Source organism: Mytilus trossulus, chromosome 10, assembly GCF_036588685.1.
Source record: "Mytilus trossulus isolate FHL-02 chromosome 10, PNRI_Mtr1.1.1.hap1, whole genome shotgun sequence".
NCBI classification, from domain to species: Eukaryota; Metazoa; Mollusca; class Bivalvia; order Mytilida; family Mytilidae; genus Mytilus; species Mytilus trossulus.
The window spans coordinates 27,032,876-27,052,441 of NC_086382.1; the positions used below are offsets into that span (position 1 = coordinate 27,032,876).

The 19,566-nt window shown below is 31.6% G+C and overlaps 2 protein-coding genes across 2 annotated transcripts in view; one reads left to right on the top strand and one right to left on the bottom strand.

The window, feature by feature from the left end:
- Positions 1-6,787, bottom strand: part of LOC134687126 (activating molecule in BECN1-regulated autophagy protein 1-like) — a 35,387-nt gene extending 28,600 nt beyond the window's left edge. The window contains exon 1 of the mRNA XM_063547140.1: positions 6,699-6,787. The gene's annotated coding sequence lies outside the window, so the exon portion shown is untranslated. The remainder of the gene's footprint in view (positions 1-6,698) is intronic.
- Positions 6,788-6,830: 43 nt separating this feature from the next.
- Positions 6,831-19,566, top strand: part of LOC134687127 (ATP-dependent RNA helicase DHX33-like) — a 39,794-nt gene continuing 27,058 nt past the window's right edge. The window contains exons 1-4 of the mRNA XM_063547141.1: positions 6,831-7,075; positions 8,048-8,119; positions 14,807-14,964; positions 16,012-16,062. Of these exons, the coding sequence (XP_063403211.1) occupies positions 8,053-8,119; positions 14,807-14,964; positions 16,012-16,062 (276 nt within the window). The 5' untranslated portion in view covers positions 6,831-7,075; positions 8,048-8,052. The remainder of the gene's footprint in view (positions 7,076-8,047; positions 8,120-14,806; positions 14,965-16,011; positions 16,063-19,566) is intronic.

Genomic DNA, 19,566 nt, shown 5'->3' on the forward strand with positions numbered 1-19,566 from the left:
CCAGTGATATTATTTGCCTTAAATTACCAGAGAATAAAGGTGTTTTTTTTTCCTGGAGAAAAAACTTTTTTCCCAAAAAGTGCAGTCTCAGTAGTAATTGTGCAGGAATGCAAACAGGAAAACACCTCATTTAAACATTTTTCATGCCTAAAATTACTATATGTGCAGATTTGAGGGTCTATTTATGTATCATCACTGATAATAAGAGGGTCTTATTTCAAATGAGGGTTTACCTCTTGAAAGGGTGTCTGCAAATTGAAGTTCCAGTCAAATTCATGGTTTATTATCATGATTATAAATTTCCCAATTTGTTAAAAATGTCGCATATTTTCCCTATAAAAAAGGGTAGAGGTACACAGTAGTTTTGAAAAAAAGCCAACAATATCATTGATGTAAAATAAATATATTCACTTTCTTAATATATAGCTTACATTTTTAAATTCATGCCAAATAATATAGAATTTGGGGGTACATGTACATGTAATAACAATGTAATATGCCTAAAATTCATATACAAATGATACAGTACTACTATTTAAAATAGTAACAAAATGATAAAAAAAAATTATGAAGAAATATTTGTGATATTTGCTACTGTAGCAAATATCACAAATATTTCTTCATAATTTTTTTTTATCATTTTGTTACTATTTTAAATAATTTAATCAAAATCATAGGCCCTTTGAGAACCTACTCCTTATAAACTTGTACAAATTTAGGCAACAAGTCATGGACAATTATAATTTATATTCCCCTGTATAGGGTTGATGTGATATAAACAAGATGGAAGTTGGATTACTCTAGACCCTAGTCCTAAAACAATTCCCTATGACAGTACATTATGGTCTTTAGCATGTTAATTTCAGCTCCAATCCTTTTCAATTTTGCAATATACACGTATAAACAGTTTTGATTGTTCTACAATATACTTTGCACATGCTCAATTGAAGGTTGAATATATCATATCATTTATTATAACAGGTTTTAAAAAAATAAGAATCTAAGGCCACACCAATTTAATTTCTTGTTCTACGGATTTTTGGACTCCAAAATATGGGGCGAGCGAGCGATTTGAAAATTTTAATAAAAAAATATTAAATTTGCAAATTTTTGAGGCGAAGCTTGAAAAGTAAACCTGGTCAAGGCGAGCGATTATAATTTTTTTTTGTAAACCTTAAAAAGTAAATTTTGACAATATTAAAACTTGATTTATCACTTGTACGTTGAAATTTCTTTATTTTCTGATGTATTTTTCCCTATAGCTATTCACCAAGAAATAGTTAAATCTGGTCTATGTGTGTGTGACTGACAATGAGACAATTCTCCATTCAAGTCATAATCAGTTTTGGGGCAACCCCTTAATGTTATAAATATCCGTTTTACATGTTTTATGAGGGATCAATATAAGTTATAATATATTTGTTTGTACATGTATATAAGAGCTCATATTTTCTCAAAGAACTATATATCTATCTGGTATGAAATGGTCAAAACATGTCCAAGAATTTTGTAATATTCCTGGACCTTAACCATGTTAACACATTTACTTGAACAGTTTAATTTTATTCAAAATAAGTGGACCCCTCTTTTAGGAAAGTTGTTTAAAATATGATTCAACTCTTCTCTTTTTGAGTACAAAATTCTAAGTTTTCAAAGGTTTTGTATAGAAGAACTATACAAATCCTTGGAATTTCTATTTTCTTTTCTACATCAATAAAATGACCCCTTATCTGAGGGAGGGTTGTTCTCAACCTGATTATAACAATTACAGGTTAAAGTACGGCCTTTCACACAGGGCTTTGATGCAGACCAAACAGCAAGCTATAAAGGACCCCAAAATTATTAGCGTACACAATTCGAACAGGAAAACCAACAGTCTAATTATATATATATCCAAACAGGAAAATACCAAATTATGAACAACATCAACAAACGATAACTGCTGAACAATAAACATGCAGTGGCTATAGATAGTTTTGTTTCGCCAGCATACAATATACTGTAGTTGAGGGCAAATCCTTCAGAAGTTCTTCGTACTTTATTCTAACAGCAAACATGTTTTGATAGGGAATATAAGTAAGGGGGAAAGATATCAATTGTTTGTTCTTTACAGATATTTCCGCGCTGTTATAAATTTATATTGGAGCAGTCCCTCTTTGGATAAATAGGTTTCATGCTGAAACAAATATTCTCACAGATATTTACACCTTGTGGTGGAGTGATTTTATGTTTAAAGTTGTTATATACAGGTTAGAATGTTGATATCTTTTTATAATATTTACAAAAACAACGGTGCGAGAAATGGACATGATTACATTTCCGGATGCAGGAAGCGGGAATATATATATAAAAAAAAAAATCTATTTTGAAAAAAATAGGTGCGGGTGGGTCCGTCGAACAAGGAATCAAATTGGTGTGGCCTAAGTTACAAATTTCTTGTTTAAACTTATCAGAATCTTATAACTACATGTATGTGATGAAATACACTGATTTTAAAAACCAAATATATGTACATGTATACACTAAGGATAATGTCACCAAATTAATGGACATTTTGAGAGACAAATATTTACAGAGTTAAGAGGATTGATATTTCAACAAGCAATCAGCCATTTCATCATTCCAATATACAATGTATATCTTGCTTAGTTTTTGTACTCATAAAAAAATAGACTAAACAAAACCTTTGCTTAGACAGAAAGAAAGAACATCTTGCAAGTCACTTTTATATTATTTAATTTAAGTGCAGGTATTCTCAGTCTCTAAAGGAAAAGACAGATTTCATTGAGACGCAACTCCTTTGAAGCCATACAAAGTCGAAAATATTTGTGATACGAATTATCATGTTTATAAATGTACATACATTATATTGTTTTGAACTTCCTAAATTTATCTTTGAAACAATCTTTTTTCCACAGAAAACTCCAATTTTAGAGAAAATATCCACTATTATAGACCATTATCTCTCCATAATGACACTTTTTGACGCCACCCCATAACTCCATAATGACGCCTTTTGACGCATGTGTAGTGCCTCAGTTGAAACATCTGATCTACAAAAAATCTGTATCAGACCTAATAAAATTTGTCTCTAATATAAAAAGGATATTCAAGAGAATATCTTACCGGAATTTCATTGATGAAATATTCCTTTTTGCAATGCATTGATACTTTAAACCTGATGTCTGATTTTTTTATTGAAAAAATCCTATGCGAATCAAATATGAACAAAAAAATGTCAATGGAGGAAAGGGTTAAACGCTTTCGTGCATGCTCAGTCGACATACAACATGTACTGCCTGTGAATTTAACCTGAAACTTTTTGTTTCAACACTTGCTCAATTGTACAACAATTATGAGGGTCCCAAGTCAGGAGCCTCTGGTCTTTGTTAGTCTTGTATTATCTTAATTTTAGTTTCTTGTGTACAATTTGGAAATTAGTATGGCGATCATTATCACTGAACTAGTATAAATTTGTTTAGGGGCAAGCTGAAGGACGCCTCCAGGTGCGGGAATTTCTCATTACATTGAAGACCTGTTGGTGACCTTCTGCTGTTGTGTTTTTTTCTATGGTCGGGTTGTTGCCTCTTTGATACATTCCCCATTTCCATTCTCAAAGTCCTGTCACTCAATCCCTTACATTTCAGTGGGTGCTTCAATGCATCAGATCATATTTCAGTCAACTTTGAATCAGTAATAAGGATGCTATGGAAATCAGAAGGTCTGCTAGTAAATAGAGCAAAACAACAGCTTGTTTCTGCATTCTTATAATTAATCAATTGTATCAACATGCATGAAATTGACCTAAAAGCTTCAAGACTTATGTTTTGGGTTGAATTTCATGAATTTGTTAACATGAATCAATAAAATATGTTTACAATAAACTAGAACTTAGAAGTCTAGAATGTACAATGTATGACAAATATAATATTTGATTTTCAGCAGTACAAAATGTACCACACCATTATCTTTTCCAAAATTTATCTGATTTAGAGATAGAATGATTGACTGAAATCTACAATTTACACACACGATTTCAGTCATCATCCCCAATTGATTGACTGGACCGATGTGTCTACATGTATGTTCAATTTTACCTTCAACATGCTATGGTTTTGCAGTTTTGTCCTGAAGATCTTTAAATATACATGTATGTACACTTACTAAATCACTTGTCTTAATTTCAATTTTCCAGATTGTATCCCTTTCCCTATTGTGGATTTGCGTGGCCTGTGATGCATGCATAGCAAGAGACAGGTACAAACAAGGATTGATGTTAAGGTTTTGGCAATGGTAGCCCACAGCTTAAATTTTGTAACCAATATATATAGTTCTATACAAGAAAAGCAGGAACTTTAGAAGCCCACACCAAATTTCAGGGGCCATTGGCGAGTGGGTCCCAGCTAATTTCAAACCCGGCTTACAAATGTAGCCTGTTGATGAAAAAGGGACATGTACAAAAATGTACATAGTACAAACCATTTTCAAGGTTTTTTAAAAATGAAATACAATTTCTGATAGAAAAATATTGACAAGAAAACATACTGTTATATTACAGTTATACCACTGTCCCAGGTTAGGGGAGGGTTGGGATCCCGCTAACATGTTTAACACGGCCACATTATTTATGTAGGTGTCTGTCCCAGGAGCCTGTATTTCAGTGGTTGTCGTTTGTTTATGTGTAACTGTTACATATATTTGCTCATTGTTGAAGGCCGTACGGTGACCTATAGTTGTTAATGTCTGTGTCATTTTGGTCTCTCATGGGCAGTTGTCTCATTGGCAATCATACCACATCTTCTTTTTTATATATAAATACAATGTATGTTCAGGGTTTTGTCAACAAAATGGTTCTCTCTACATGTACATGTACAGTCAAACCTGATTAAACCGGACCCTGAATAAACCGGTTTCCTGTCCATTCCGGCCGAAAATGAAAGTCCCATATTTTTCCTTTCAAAGTCTTTGTTAAAATACCCTTTGTAAACGGGACACTGTGTATTCTGAATTCCGGTCTAATTATGAAGTCCAAATACTCTTAATTACATTAATTATTACCTGTCAAAACCTGTTTGTCTAATTAATTTCAATGATCGATATGCAATCAAAACATATTTGATAATTAATTAGTCAGGTGTCAAACTATGAACCTACAATCGTACAGTAGTGAGCTGTATTATTTATTAAAGCATTATAAACGTGTCAATTGAACGAAAAGACAAACCGAATATATCTCGGATTGAACTTACGTTTTAACTTGGATAAACAATTTAAAATCGCGGAGTAAGAAATTCACATCGTGATTTCAAAATCCTGGGTACCCTGTTGTGAACCCCTAAACAAATGACCTTGATAATGAAAAACACCCGGATGACAACAATCAATGGATATTGTACACTATACGACAACGTTTCGAAAGGGTTGAAATTACGTTTGATAATATTCTGGCTTTTAAATCGGCCATTCCAACATTTCAAATTATTGATCATGGGAGTAAATCAAAACTCTAGTCTTACAATCCAAACAACGCAGGCATTATGATGCAAATGCAAACATTGAAAAAACGAAGTGAAAGTATTTTAATTTATCAGATATAAATTACAATCAGAGAGAACTTTTACATGCAAAATGTCGGACGTCACAAGTCATTAACTTCCGGTCAAAACGGAAACCTGAATAAACCGGCTCACTGTCCAAACCGGCCCTTTTTCGTAGTCCTGTAGCCGGCCGGTTTATACAGGTTTTACTGTATATGGACTCACTTAATTATTATATTTCAATTTTGTCATTTTCTTTTTAATGACTATTGAACATGTTAAATGCAGATGGACAATCCAAGTAAGTTCAAATATTTGGATTTCAAGAAAATTATATTAATAGTTCTCAATAGGATTATAATTTAAGGGTGATTTCTGGGAAATCACTTTGAAAAGACTCAGGACATGTCTGTGGAAATACACAGCATACAACATACAATGAAGGTTTACGCATGATAAGTGTTCATTTGTACATGGTTAAGAGTCGCTCAGTGGAACAGTTAAAAAGTCTGGATTTTCTATTCAAGTAGCTCATAATCTACCCCATCCCATCTAAATCAGTGTCTGTGAACACAACAATTAGTAAACTTGTGCATGCCTCAAGATGTCCGTATTAACAAGCTGACTCATTCAACAGAGATGTAGCTGGACTTACATGTTCCCGGTCGTTTAGATTATAGAAGTTGATGTGCCTGTAGATAACCACTGACCTCTATGCTTATCAAGATAAAATGCAGGCACATGTCACATCCACAGTATTGGTACCGTAGGCTACTGATTGCTGAAGGTGAACGACTCATATCATTGGGCCAGTCCTGCCACTGAGGGCCCCATGTTTATTCAAATTAAACTATAGACTATAGTAATTCAAAAGTATTTCAATTTTTTTTCTATTCAAGTTGAAAAAATAAGATGTTTCAATAATGATGTAGAATAAGACTTCATAGAAAAGGGAAATATATCATGGTGATTTGTTGAATATCTTAGGTGCAACAGTGTACTTGGATTATACAACCTGCAAATAATTTGCAACAAATATATCACTGGCAGCTGATAGAGCCACTCATTCATGTGCACTTTTAAAGTAGAAATGGTTGTCTTTTCAAAACTAAAACCTATGAAATCTAAAAGGTTATAACTGGTTGTCAAAAGATAACTTACAATAAAGCAATATATCCAAGTAAAAATGCGAGAGAACCCTAAATCATTCTATGAACTTTTCACCCCACCAAACAGGAAGTGTTGATTTGGGGATGAGAAAAAGATAGATTTTTGTTTTTCGAAATGCTTGGTTTAAAAATTATTGACAACACTATATCATGAAATTCTTTTGAATTCAGATCGATAATTTGATGATGAAGCGAAATACTATTTATTTGATTTAAGACAGATGATCTCGAATTTATTGAACGAAACACCATCACAATAAAATCTGTCTTTTACTATGAATGTTTTGTAAATAACCACACACGTGCTGTGAAAGATCTACCATGTGTTTTCTGTTTATGGTATTTATAGGAAACTAAGTTGTAATAAAGGTATATAATCAATCATAAAAAGTGAATTTTTTCTTGCAGTATCCAGCTTTTACGTCAAAGAGTTAAACAAAAACAAAACGTATAAAAACACATTTTGGAACCACAGGCACTTGTTTCGATGGGTTTACTATCCATACTAGTACAAAAAATTAAAAAAAAATTGTACTGGTATGAACAGTAAAGGATCTCCTGTAGTTGGTGATCGCAAATTTTATACTGGTATACTAGTATTGTGCACAATACTGTTATAAGAATTTTGTACAAATATTGTACGAATCAGGGTCCGTCCGCCCTGATTCTGGTTCACCCTAGTTTCTGTTCGCCCTAATACCTGTTTCCGTTCGACCTGATTTTATTTTTTAGTTAAGTGTTGCGTTGTGTGTATATAATTGAATGTGTTGAAGTCAGTCTACAATTTCGCCGAATATTTACGATGTATCATGTTAACTTGTCTCAAGCTAGCTGCTATACTAGTTATAAGTTTTGTGACTTCAAGGTATTGAGGACTGAGTTTGTATCTGTATGTAATTACGTTACTGGGAAATATAAGTTTCTGTGAATTTCAGCACTACATTGTACTTTTAAATGTAAAACAACTGAAAACTAAATTATTTGTATGTAATTGAATATGTTGAAGTTTACATTCACCGAATATTTATTTATGATGTTTCTGTGGTACTGCAATTAGGAAATAAGGTTTTCGGAATTTCTGCACTACATTGTATTTTAAGATGTAAAACAACTGAAGACTAAGTTGTTGTCTTGCTGCTACGAGGAGAAGTTTCTGTGAATTCAAATGTTAAATAAACACTGAAATCGTCATAATAAGTGAATAAATTTATTACTTATAGGATAGTTGTCTCATTGGCAATCATACCACATCTTCTTTTTTTTTATATTAATGATAAAGACATATTTTAAAATCACAATTAACATATAGCTAATTAATAACACACTGTTTGAAATTTGCAGGAAAAATGCCAAGTGAAGAACCACCATTCAAAAAGAAGAAGCTGAATAGTCAACACAGCCATAGTCATGCATGTATGTTGGATTAGTTTTATTAGACATAAATTCAATTCAAATTATGCACATCAGTGCCATGCCATATTTTTATTTATTTTCATCATGTTTGAAAGACATTTTGTTATCATTATTATCAATTTACACCCGTTCATTAATCTTTGTATTCCAAACTGTAAACATGTCTGAGCTTATTCTTGTGCTTTTTCCTTTGATGGATTGTTGTCTCGTTGGCAATCATACATGTACATGTACCAAATCTCCTTTACCCTTGTAATGATGTAAGCAGAATAAGTTTTTTAAAGACGAGTCAAAACAAAAAAATCAAATTCAAATCTATTCTGGACTATACAATGTACATACATTTTTTCCCCTATTGACTTTGAAAAATTTCTGAGTTATCATGTATTAGTTTGTGATTAGGTCAACACAAGAGGAACCATTAGTGGCAGGCCTATTTTAATTGGTATTCAGTTGTATAAGCATTGGCACATCTCATTTCCATGGAGAATATTTGGCCTCACCCCTCAGTCACAGTCTAATGACTTTGAAACTTATCTTAGTTTTCATTTATTAGTTTGTGATAAGATCAGTTTAAGATGAACTGCTAATGTTATTTTAAAAAGTCAATGATATTTGGTATGCAAATTTATTAGCATTTGCAAGTATCGTTTTCATGGAGATATTTAGCCCCACCCCCTCTTATTTTAATACTTTGAAACTTTCTATAGTTAACTAGTTAATGTACATGTTTGTATTTAGATTTGGGAATGACTTTTAATAAGTCAATGGTCATGATGGTATTTGGAATGCAGTTGTATAAAGTTTTGACCATGTAACTCAGTCATGGTACATTGACTTTGAATATTATCATAACTTGTGTAAGATGTTGAAATATTGCTATTTTGATTTCAACATTTGCATAATTAAAATTACAAAAAGGCGAGACATATCTCTGTGATAACAGTTTATTCAGAAAATTGAATTACATTAATTTACTACTACATATACTTGAGAAAATGTTTTGATATTTGATGAGATTGAGAATAAAGCTCTTTCTTTAAAATTAAATTATTAAAATCAAATCTTTTTGAATGACTGATTTCCAAGTACACAACCATTCATTTCAGGAGACTTTTAAAGGTAGAATTAATCACATTTTCCAATAGGCCTTCAACCAAATCTAAATCATTATCAGTATGCATCACACAAATCCATACTATATACAATCTGTGAAATGATATATGTTTCAATGATATTCTGGTGCAGTTAAGATTGATAGACTCTAGACCTCATGAAAAAGAATGTCTGAATTTTTGCTGAGTTTTGCTGAATAGGTTCTGGACCCTAGCTGAATGCATGCTGAACCAAATTTTGGGATCTGAAAACGTGCTGAAGCACATTTTCCAAAATCTGAACAAATACTGAAAACTTACTGGAATGTTCAGATTTGCTGAAAAGGTGCTGTAACATTTTCTGAAAAGTTCAGACTGTGCTGAAAAATTCAGACATTGCTGAACTGAAGCTGAAAATAATCTGAACTGTTCAGTTATTGCTGAACTCCTCAGACAAACATCTGAAACTATGCTGAAAATTTTTTGATATCTTTGAACAGTGCTGAATTTTTCAGAACAGGCCTGAAAACTGTCTGAACAGATTTTCAAGATCCTGAAATGTTCAGAAACAATACTGAAATCATTCTAAACAGAATAAATACTTGCTGAATTTTTCAGAGATATCTCAAAATGTGTTGAACTATTCAGACAGTGTTGAATTGTTCAAAACAGCTAAAAAAAAAAACTTTCTGAAACGATAGAAAGCTGAACTGTTCAGAACAGCTCTAAGAGCTTATATGAACAGATTAGCCAGATGCTGAACTGTTCAGACAGAAAACTGAAAATCTTCTGAAAATAATACAAACAAGAATGTGTCCACAGTACACAGATGCCCCACTCACACTATCATATTCTATATTTAGTGGACCTTGAAATTGAGGTGAAATCTCCATTTGGCATTAGATCATTAGGAACATGTACATGTATACTAAGTTTCAAGTTGCTTGGACTTCAAGTCTTCATAAAAAACTACCTTGAACAAAAACTTTAACCTGAAGCGGGACAGACAGACGAACAAACAGACAGATGAATAGACCCACAGACCAGAAAAATATAATACCACCGGCCTCTACTATCGTAGGTGCGGCATAAAAAATATTTTTAAAACTTTTATATCAAATTAGAGCAGAATACATGTACACCAAAGACCATCAAACTGAAGTTGTTTTTTTAATTACATGAGTTGATCTGAAGTCAATTGGCGTTAACAAAGTAAACAATTAATTTTTAGAGCAGAGTAATTGATATAACATAAGCATTGTGACATATGATTTTTAAGGGAAAGTTTAAGAATTTGGGTGGTATCTTTTTGAGATATTAGCCAATCAGTAAAATCAAAATATATTCGAAGTGAAAATAGTTTATATAAACAAATAAAAAAATCTCAAAATCATTAACTTCATGTAGTGATGTACCAAAAAAGAGGGGGGTGTCATTTAAGATTCTCCCACTCAGGGGCACCCAAATGTAATCATGTCCACAGGAACCTGTGAAATCTACAATAAACAATAATAAGCTTGAGCTGGCTTTCTGTTTAAAGTCATGAGTACTCTGTTATTAATAATGTTATGATTGGTAATCACATTAAAAACTGAAGATCTTATATCAATTACAATTTAAAACAAGTTTGTTGTTTCTATAATAAATTTCCTTTCTTTAAAAGTCATGATTCTCCAACTTGCAAAACAAAGTTAATTTTTGGGGCGAATTAACCAGGTCCGATTTGACTTAGTGCCGAACTGTCTATAACGGTGCTGATTTGACAAGGTGCCGGAATGTCTAGAACTCATTTATATGAAGACTTGAGAGGCATATCAAAATTATACCAGCAAGGACCTATGTTATATTAAAATATTGACACCGGAGGTCTTGCCAGGTGTCAATATGTCTTGGTGTCGAAGTATTTATAAAAATTCAAAATTTGAAAAGGGAACTTACGGTGAAATTATTTGCGATTTGTTCGATAGCCTATCCGTTTTTGCTGGTGCACTGCCAGTTTTGATTTCATCTGTAGAAGAAGTTTTCTGAATCTCTCTCCAAGTTCTTCAATATGCCTTACTTAATTGTATTTCGGCATAAAAAAGAACTAAGAAAAATATCAGATAAGTCAATCGTTGTTGTTGTAAACTAATACAGTGTCATTTACAATAGATATAGGAAGATGTGGTGTGAGTGCCAATGAGACAACTCTCCATCCAAATAACAATTTAAAAATTAAACCATTATAGGTTAAAGTACGGCCTTCAACACGGAGCCTTGGCTCACACCGAACAACAAGCTATAAAGGGCCCCAAAATTACTAGTGTAAAACCATTCAAACGGAAAAAACCAACGGTCTAATCTATATAAACAAAACGAGAAACGAGAAACACATATATATTACATAAACAAACGACAAGCATTGATAGTACAGTCAGTTATAGAAAGTTAAAACGTTTTCATGATCTAAGCTGGTCCCCTGCTGGCTTCTACACTATGTTCGTAGAAAGTAAATACCGGTTTAATAAGTGAAACCTTTCTGAACCGGAAACGCATAATAAATTACGTCAACAAAAAACTATTTAGGCGCCCTAAATACGATTTGTGAAATGATGGCTATATTTATCAGATAAGTATATTACAGTTTGAACTGAAATGTTTATTGCTAATTTTAAATCTAATTTAAAGATAAAAGTTTATTGAGACAATCTATAAATACCATTTTTGAGAAAGTCAACACCAGAAAATAAATAAAAAAATGTATATTGTGTGCATGAGTGCATATCATTAAGCATTGACCATTCAACTTAAACATGTATTTATAGAAAATCAGAGGAGGAATGGGAATGTCCTTGTTTTTTTTCTAGAAACCAGCTGTTTTTTACTTTAAGGGGGAAAAAAGAAAAAGGGGGGACATGCTGTTGCAAGTTTTGGTATGCGAGATACAGGGGTTGAATATGGAACAGGGAGGGGAGGGGGGGGGGGGGGGGGATGTGAGAGAATTCATGATTTTTTTTTACGAAATAACCGGATTTGGTAAATGAACCATATTTTGGGAACCAGCAGTTTTTTTTTAATTTGAGGGACAAAAGGGGGGGGGGGGGGGGGCATGCTTTTGCAAATTTTGGGATGTGAATTATAGAGGATTGTGGGGATATTGAATTGAGTGAGGGGGAGGATGTCAGATGTGAGAGGAATAATGGGGAAAAAATACAAAAAAGCAGGATTTCGGAAATGAACCATATTGTGCCCCTAACATGAACTATGATATGACACATTGCTTTTCTTTATGAAAGTATCAATCAATAGCAGAAACAGGGTGCCAGGGTCCCACATATGGAGCTTCATATATATGATAATTGCATAGACTTTTTACAAGTATTCTCACCAACAGGAGAGGATCCAGCCATTTTAAAAAGTGGGGGTGCGGCAACTATATGTCCCAATTCAAATCGACAAATGCATTGATCATTAAAAAAAGGGGCGCCCTTTCCTCAAACAAAATCATGGATCTGCACCTTTTAATACAAAAAACTCTGAAAAAATGTTTATACTTTTTTCGCTTCCCTTCTAAAAATTTTTTTTTTCATGATATTAACTCAATCAATTAAAAATAATTTATATTGAATTAGAAAATAAGGAAGACATTGGATTCTTTGTGGATTGTATTTTCTTGCAGGTGAAAGTCCTGCATCTTCCACAGAAACTTTTTGAAATTCAAGCAGAAATTGAACTGATCTAAGTTTGAAGCTCTGAAACTTCAATTTTGATTAATACAGAAAGAAAGAGAAGTTTACATATATTATAATCTGATTTTTATTTAATATACAAATGATTCTCAATTTCTGAATTAATAGAATTAAAAGTTCATGAATAATTCAAGATTCACGTTATTTTAAATAATAATCAGGCCATTGAAATTGGAATGATGATTTTCCCTATTAACACAAGAAAATTTCAAAGGGTTGAAGGACAGGAAAGAGTCCAAAAGACTTCTTATTTTTAGTTGGAAAAATAGAACAAGACGCATATTTTGTTAATGTTTAATACTGTTATAGATACAAAATGTTTCAAGTGAAAGACGTGAGATTACATGTAGATTTACTGTAGTGCTCCTTTCATGTGGTAACCTAACGGTGTACAATACTTGGCCCAAGTATCAACAGCAGCATGGAAGCTTTCACTTAGGACAATTATAAGTTTATTATACAAAATATAAAAATAATTAGATGTGGCATGTTTGATGCTGAGCAAACAATTCATAGATAGAAAAAAACAAAAAACCCAGAGATATAATAAACGGTCATTACTGGTCAGTTAAAGATTAAAATGGGCAAAATCTATACTGTATTATGTATAACCGACTTTAAAATGTGTCCACTTTCTCATAAATTTCTTATGTCACAATGATGTCACAACATAACAAAAACTAATCATCAGTTGTAAAAGGCTTGACTGATCTGATTGCAACTATATACGACACAAAATAAAAAGCAATAATAAAAAAGACAAAGACACAACTATTGATTCTACTTCACATATGACACCATTGTATTTCTTAAATAATATTTATTTGTTTTGGATAAATAGTGTCTTTCAGACAGAATATTAAAAAGCTCATATATTGTCTAAATACCAATGGAAACTTTCCTGAATTATAACTGAAAATCATCTGAACCTTTCCTGAATTATAACTGAAAATCTTCTGAACCTTTCCTGAAAAATGTAAGCTAAAGCTGAAAATGGTCTGAACCCATCCTGAACAATAGCTGAAGACTGAATATTGGCTGAGTATAGATTAATTAAATTTTTTACTGAATATTTGCTTAGATATTGTTTTGTTTGTTGAACATTTTAGAAAGAAATGCTGAAAAGTTTACCTTTAGAGTCTTAGATGAACTTTTACAGAAAATTTGCTGAAAACCCACTGGAACGTGTTAAATTATAGCTGTTTTTTTTAGAAAATGGTGTTTAAGAGGTTCTGAATATTTCAGCAAGTTGTTCAGAAAGATTCAGAAGTAATACTAATTATTTCTGAATATTTACTGAAAATGTCTTGCTGAATTGTAACTGAAAGTTTGCTGAAAACTTGCTGGAATGTGCCAAATTCAGCCATCTTTAAGCAAAGGTTTTTTTATAGGTTCTGAATATTTCAGAAAGGTGTTCACAAAAAATCAGAATTAATGCTGAATTATTTCTGAATATTGCTGAATATTTACTGAAAATGACTTGCTGAATTGTTACTGAAAATTTGCTGAAAATGTGCCAAATTCAGACATTTTTAAGCAAAAGGTTTTTAATAGATTCTGTAAAATTCAGCAAGGTGTTCAGAAAAAATCAGCATTAATGCTGAATACTTACTGAAAAGTACTGCTGAATTTTGACTGAAAATGTGCTGAAAACTTGCTGGAACGTGCCAAATTCAGGCATTTTTAAGAAAAGGATTTACTAAATGTGTTCAGTAAATTTTCAGCATCGAGTTCAGAAAAAATTCAGACAAATATTTTCATGAGGGTGATTTTCACCTACATTGTATGTATGACTTAGGGCATTTAGGAGTTGTAAATATAAAGAATCTTTTGATAAGATTTATTAACGTATGATTTTTTTTCAGCACAAAATGGATTTGTTAATAATTATAAACTGCAACAAGAAAGAAGAAGGCTTCCAATTTTCCCTGCCAAACACAAACTTACACAACAAATCAGAAGTCTGGACACTGCCATTATTATAGGAGAAACAGGAAGTGGAAAAACTACCCAGATTCCCCAGGTATCAGATAGTTTGTTTAAACTTTTAAAGATTTTTACAACGCCATCTCTCAAAAAGTATACTATGTTAAATTAAAAAAATGGGAATTATTTATTATTGAGGATATGTTTTGCATAATTAAAAATGCTCAAGTTGAATTTCAGTAGTATTTTCTGAAAATTGCAATAATAAATTTAGAATTTTGTCTGAATATTGAGAAACGCTGTCATTGATAAATTCATTGACCAAAATATTTGTAGTGCACTTATTTCTAAAGTGAGCTTTTCTCATCAGTACATGCACTAGGTGCAATCGTCTGACGTTAACTTTTACAAAAATCTTCTGCTCTGAAACTACTGGGCCAAATTTAACCATACTTGGCCACAATCATCATTGGGGTATCCAGTTTAAAAAACCCAAGCAAGATGACCACCATGGCTAAAAATAGAACATAGGGGTAAACTGTAGATTTTGGCTTGTATCTCTGAAACCAAAGCATTTAGAGCAAATCTGACACGGGAGTAAAATTTTTAGGTAAGATCTATCTGCTGGGAAATTTTCAGATGAATCAAACAACCTGTTGTTAGGTTGCTGCCTCTGAACTGGTAATTCTAAGGAAATTTTGCCGTTTTTTGGTTGTTATCTTTGAATATTATTTTAGATAGAGTTAAACTGTAAACAGCAATAATTTTCAGCAAAGAAGAATCTACAAAGAAGTCAAAAATGGTCATTTGACCCCTTGAAGGAGTTAATGCCCTTTAGATAAAATTTCATATACACGTAACAGTAGTTATTGATATCTATATAGGATACCAAGTTGCATGGATTAAATGGGCATAGGCAATGTATTTAACTAAAGTTTCAACAAGATACACATTTTAAAAAGACTAGTATACATTCTTTGGCAAACCACAAAATCCAATATCCAAGCTTGAAGAAAATATAACAACTCTTTTATCCTCCAAAATTTGTCCATGCAAATATAAAGGAACCCACAATACATTAAAAGTCTTGTTAAAATTCATCTGAATCAATATTAATCATATCATAATTTTTTTCATTATACAGTTTTTGCATGAAGCAGGAGTCCATAGAGGATCAATTATAGCAGTGACTCAGGTATAAAATATTTATTAAATTAATTATGAGATTTTCCTCGACTCTATTTCTGTTAAGGTGGTACCTAACACCCTTACTAAAATTAATTTGCCTCGTAATTTTCTTAAAATTTTGACAAAGTATTTACTATAACCTTTTGACAAAAATATAAAAATTTCAAAAAATTTGAACCAACCGTTTAATCAGAAAAATTACACTGGTTATATAGCAGTTTGACAAACACTTATTTTGATCATTGAGAAGCTTAATATTCCCTTGAGAACACAAAGTCATTAAAACGTTCTGCTGATTTTACAGAGTTATCTCCCTGTAGTGTTAGGTACCACCTTAAATCAAGCAAATTGTATCCCTTGTTGCCAATATGTATTTGAAGTAGAAAATTGTTTAGGGTGCTATAAACAGTTTCGTATAAAAAACTAATGGTTATTCCCAGACTAAAAATAGACTTGGAGGGAAGTCCCTTTTTATCAACATAATTGGTAAAAAAAGTATCATGTTTTTTATATTTGATTGTAAAAATAAGTTAATTAGCTTCAATTAAAACAGGTTGAATAATTAAAATAATTTTTAAAAATTAGATTAAATACACATGTTTTAAGGGGAGACAAACTGTAAACATCCTGTTTTTTTGGCAGTGAAAAGTGCAAAACTTATTTGCACCCAATGTAGCTCTTTTCGGAGCAGGCGAACGTAGCCTGAAGCATAAATTTTTAGAAAGACCAGGTAAAAACCTATGAAATTCATACAGTTTTGAATATGAAAAATGGGCATGTATCATGTCTGCATGGGTGTGCACATGGCCTGATTTCATGTTTTTTATGCATAGATTAGGCAATGTTTTCCCCATTTTCTCTGGATAAAACTTTTTGGTACTATTAAAAGTACAATTTATTTTTATTTCATTATAAACTAGAGAAAATTCTGATTCTAATGATATCTAGTTTTATACAAGTATCTTCATTAACATTAACACCACTAAGGGTCAATTATAGATGGTCCCTCAAAATATGACGTCATAGAAAAAAACTTGATTGCACCCTTAAAGGGACAAACATATAATATAGTGAGGTTTTGGCATAGAAATGTGTTAGTGAATGGACTAAAACAATTCTGAAAAATATTGTATGGCATGTGTACATTAATTTTAAAGCATCAGTTTGGTATATTTAATGCAAATATTACAGATTTGTACATAGCAACCAGATATATATAAGAAAACCAGACTCTCTTCAAATTTTGAAGTTTTTCAGCTTATTGCGACGTCATGAGACTTTTATTAATTCTCTCCTATATATGGAACCAAATGTTGCACATGCAAAGTGTTGATTTTTTCTTCTTTGGCCTGTACTACTGATTAGTGTAACATGGATTTTTTTTCATTAATTTATATTTTTTGTACTTTTTATAGTTAAAAGGCTCCAAGTATCAAATATAAGAAATACACTATTTCAATATTTTTCTCAACTCAGCTACAACTTAGTTCATATAATAATAGGGACAAAATATGTTTAAAGTAACTTTATTTATGCTTATTTACAGTTTTTATTCTATTTATTCAAAAGAAACCCAATTTTATGTTTTTTCTTTTTAAATAAACTGATGACAATAGAATACAGGAAATGTTTGGAATATGCCAGTTAAACTATTTGCCACTGGCCAAAATACCACAACTATGCAACATATAAAATTAGCTGTAGTCTCACCATTTGGGGTCACAATCCTTAAAGTAAGACATCATTTTAATCGGTATTGTGTACAGATTCATAAAAGCTGAGAAGTTTTTATATATCGCATACAAGGTTTTGCTTAATTAAGGGTGCTATAAACAGTTTCGTAGAAAAAACTAGGGGTTGTTCCCAGACTAAAAATAGACTTGGAGGGAAGTCCCTTTTTATCAACATAATTGGTAAAAAAGTATCATGTTTTTTATATTTGATTGTAAAAATAAGTTAATTAGCTTCAATTAAAACAGGTTGAATAATTAAAATAATTTTTAAAAATTAGATTAAATACACATGTTTTAAGGGGAGACAAACTGTAAACATACTGTTTTTTTGGCAGTGAAAAGTGCAAAACTTATTTGCACCCAATGTAGCTCTTTTCGGAGCAGGCAAACAGAGCCTGAAGCATAAATTTTTAGAAAGACCAGGTAAAAACCTATGAAATTCATACAGTTTTGAATATGAAAAATGTGCATGTATCATGTCTGCATGGGTGTGCACATGGCCTGATTTCATGTTTTTTATGCATAGATTAGGCAATGTTTTCCCCATTTTCTCTGGATAAAACTTTTTGGTACTATTAAAAGTACAATTTATTTTTATTTCATTATAAACTAGAGAAAATTCTGAGTCTAATGATATCTAGTTTTATACAAGTATCTTCATTAACATTAACACCACTAAGGGTCAATTATAGATGGTCCCTCAAAATATGACGTCATAGAAAAAAACTGTTGATTGCACCCTCAAAGGGACAAACATATAATATAGTGAGGTTTTGGCATAGAAATGTGTTAGTGAATGGACTAAAACAATTCTGAAAAAAATATTGTATGGCATGTGTACATTAATTTTAAAGCATCAGTTCGGTATATTTAATGCAAATATTACAGATTTGTACATAGCAACCAGATATAAGAAAACCAGACTCTGTTCAAATTTTGAAGTTTTTCAGCTTATTGCGACGTCATGAGACTTTTATTAATTCTCTCCTATATATGGAACCAAATGTTGCACATGCAAAGTGTTGATTTTTTCTTCTTTGGCCTGTACTACTGATTAGTGTAACATGGATTTTTTTTCATTAATTTATATTTTTTGTACTTTTTATAGTTAAAAGGCTCCAAGTATCAAATATAAGAAATACACTATTTCAATATTTTTCTCAACTCAGCTACAACTTAGTTCATATAATAATAGGGACAAAATATGTTTAAAGTAACTTTATTTATGCTTATTTACAGTTTTTATTCTATTTATTCAAAAGAAACCCAATTTTATGTTTTTTCTTTTTAAATAAACTGATGACAATAGAATACAGGAAATGTTTGGAATATGCCAGTTAAACTATTTGCCACTGGCCAAAATACCACAACTATGCAACATATAAAATTAGCTGTAGTCTCACCATTTGGGGTCACAATCATTAAAGTAAGACATCATTTTAATCGGTATTGTGTATAGATTCATAAAAGCTGAGAAGTTTTTATATATCGCATACAAGGTTTTGCTTAAGGGTGCTATAAACAGTTTCGTAGAAAAAACTAGGGGTTATTCCCAGACTAAAAATAGACTTGGAGGGAAGTCCCTTTTTATCAACATAATTGGTAAAAAAGTATCATGTTTTTTATATTTGATTGTAAAAATAAGTTAATTAGCTTCAATTAAAACAGGTTGAATAATTAAAATAATTTTTAAAAATTAGATTAAATACACATGTTTTAAGGGGAGACAAACTGTAAACATCCTGTTTTTTTGGCAGTGAAAAGTGCAAAACTTATTT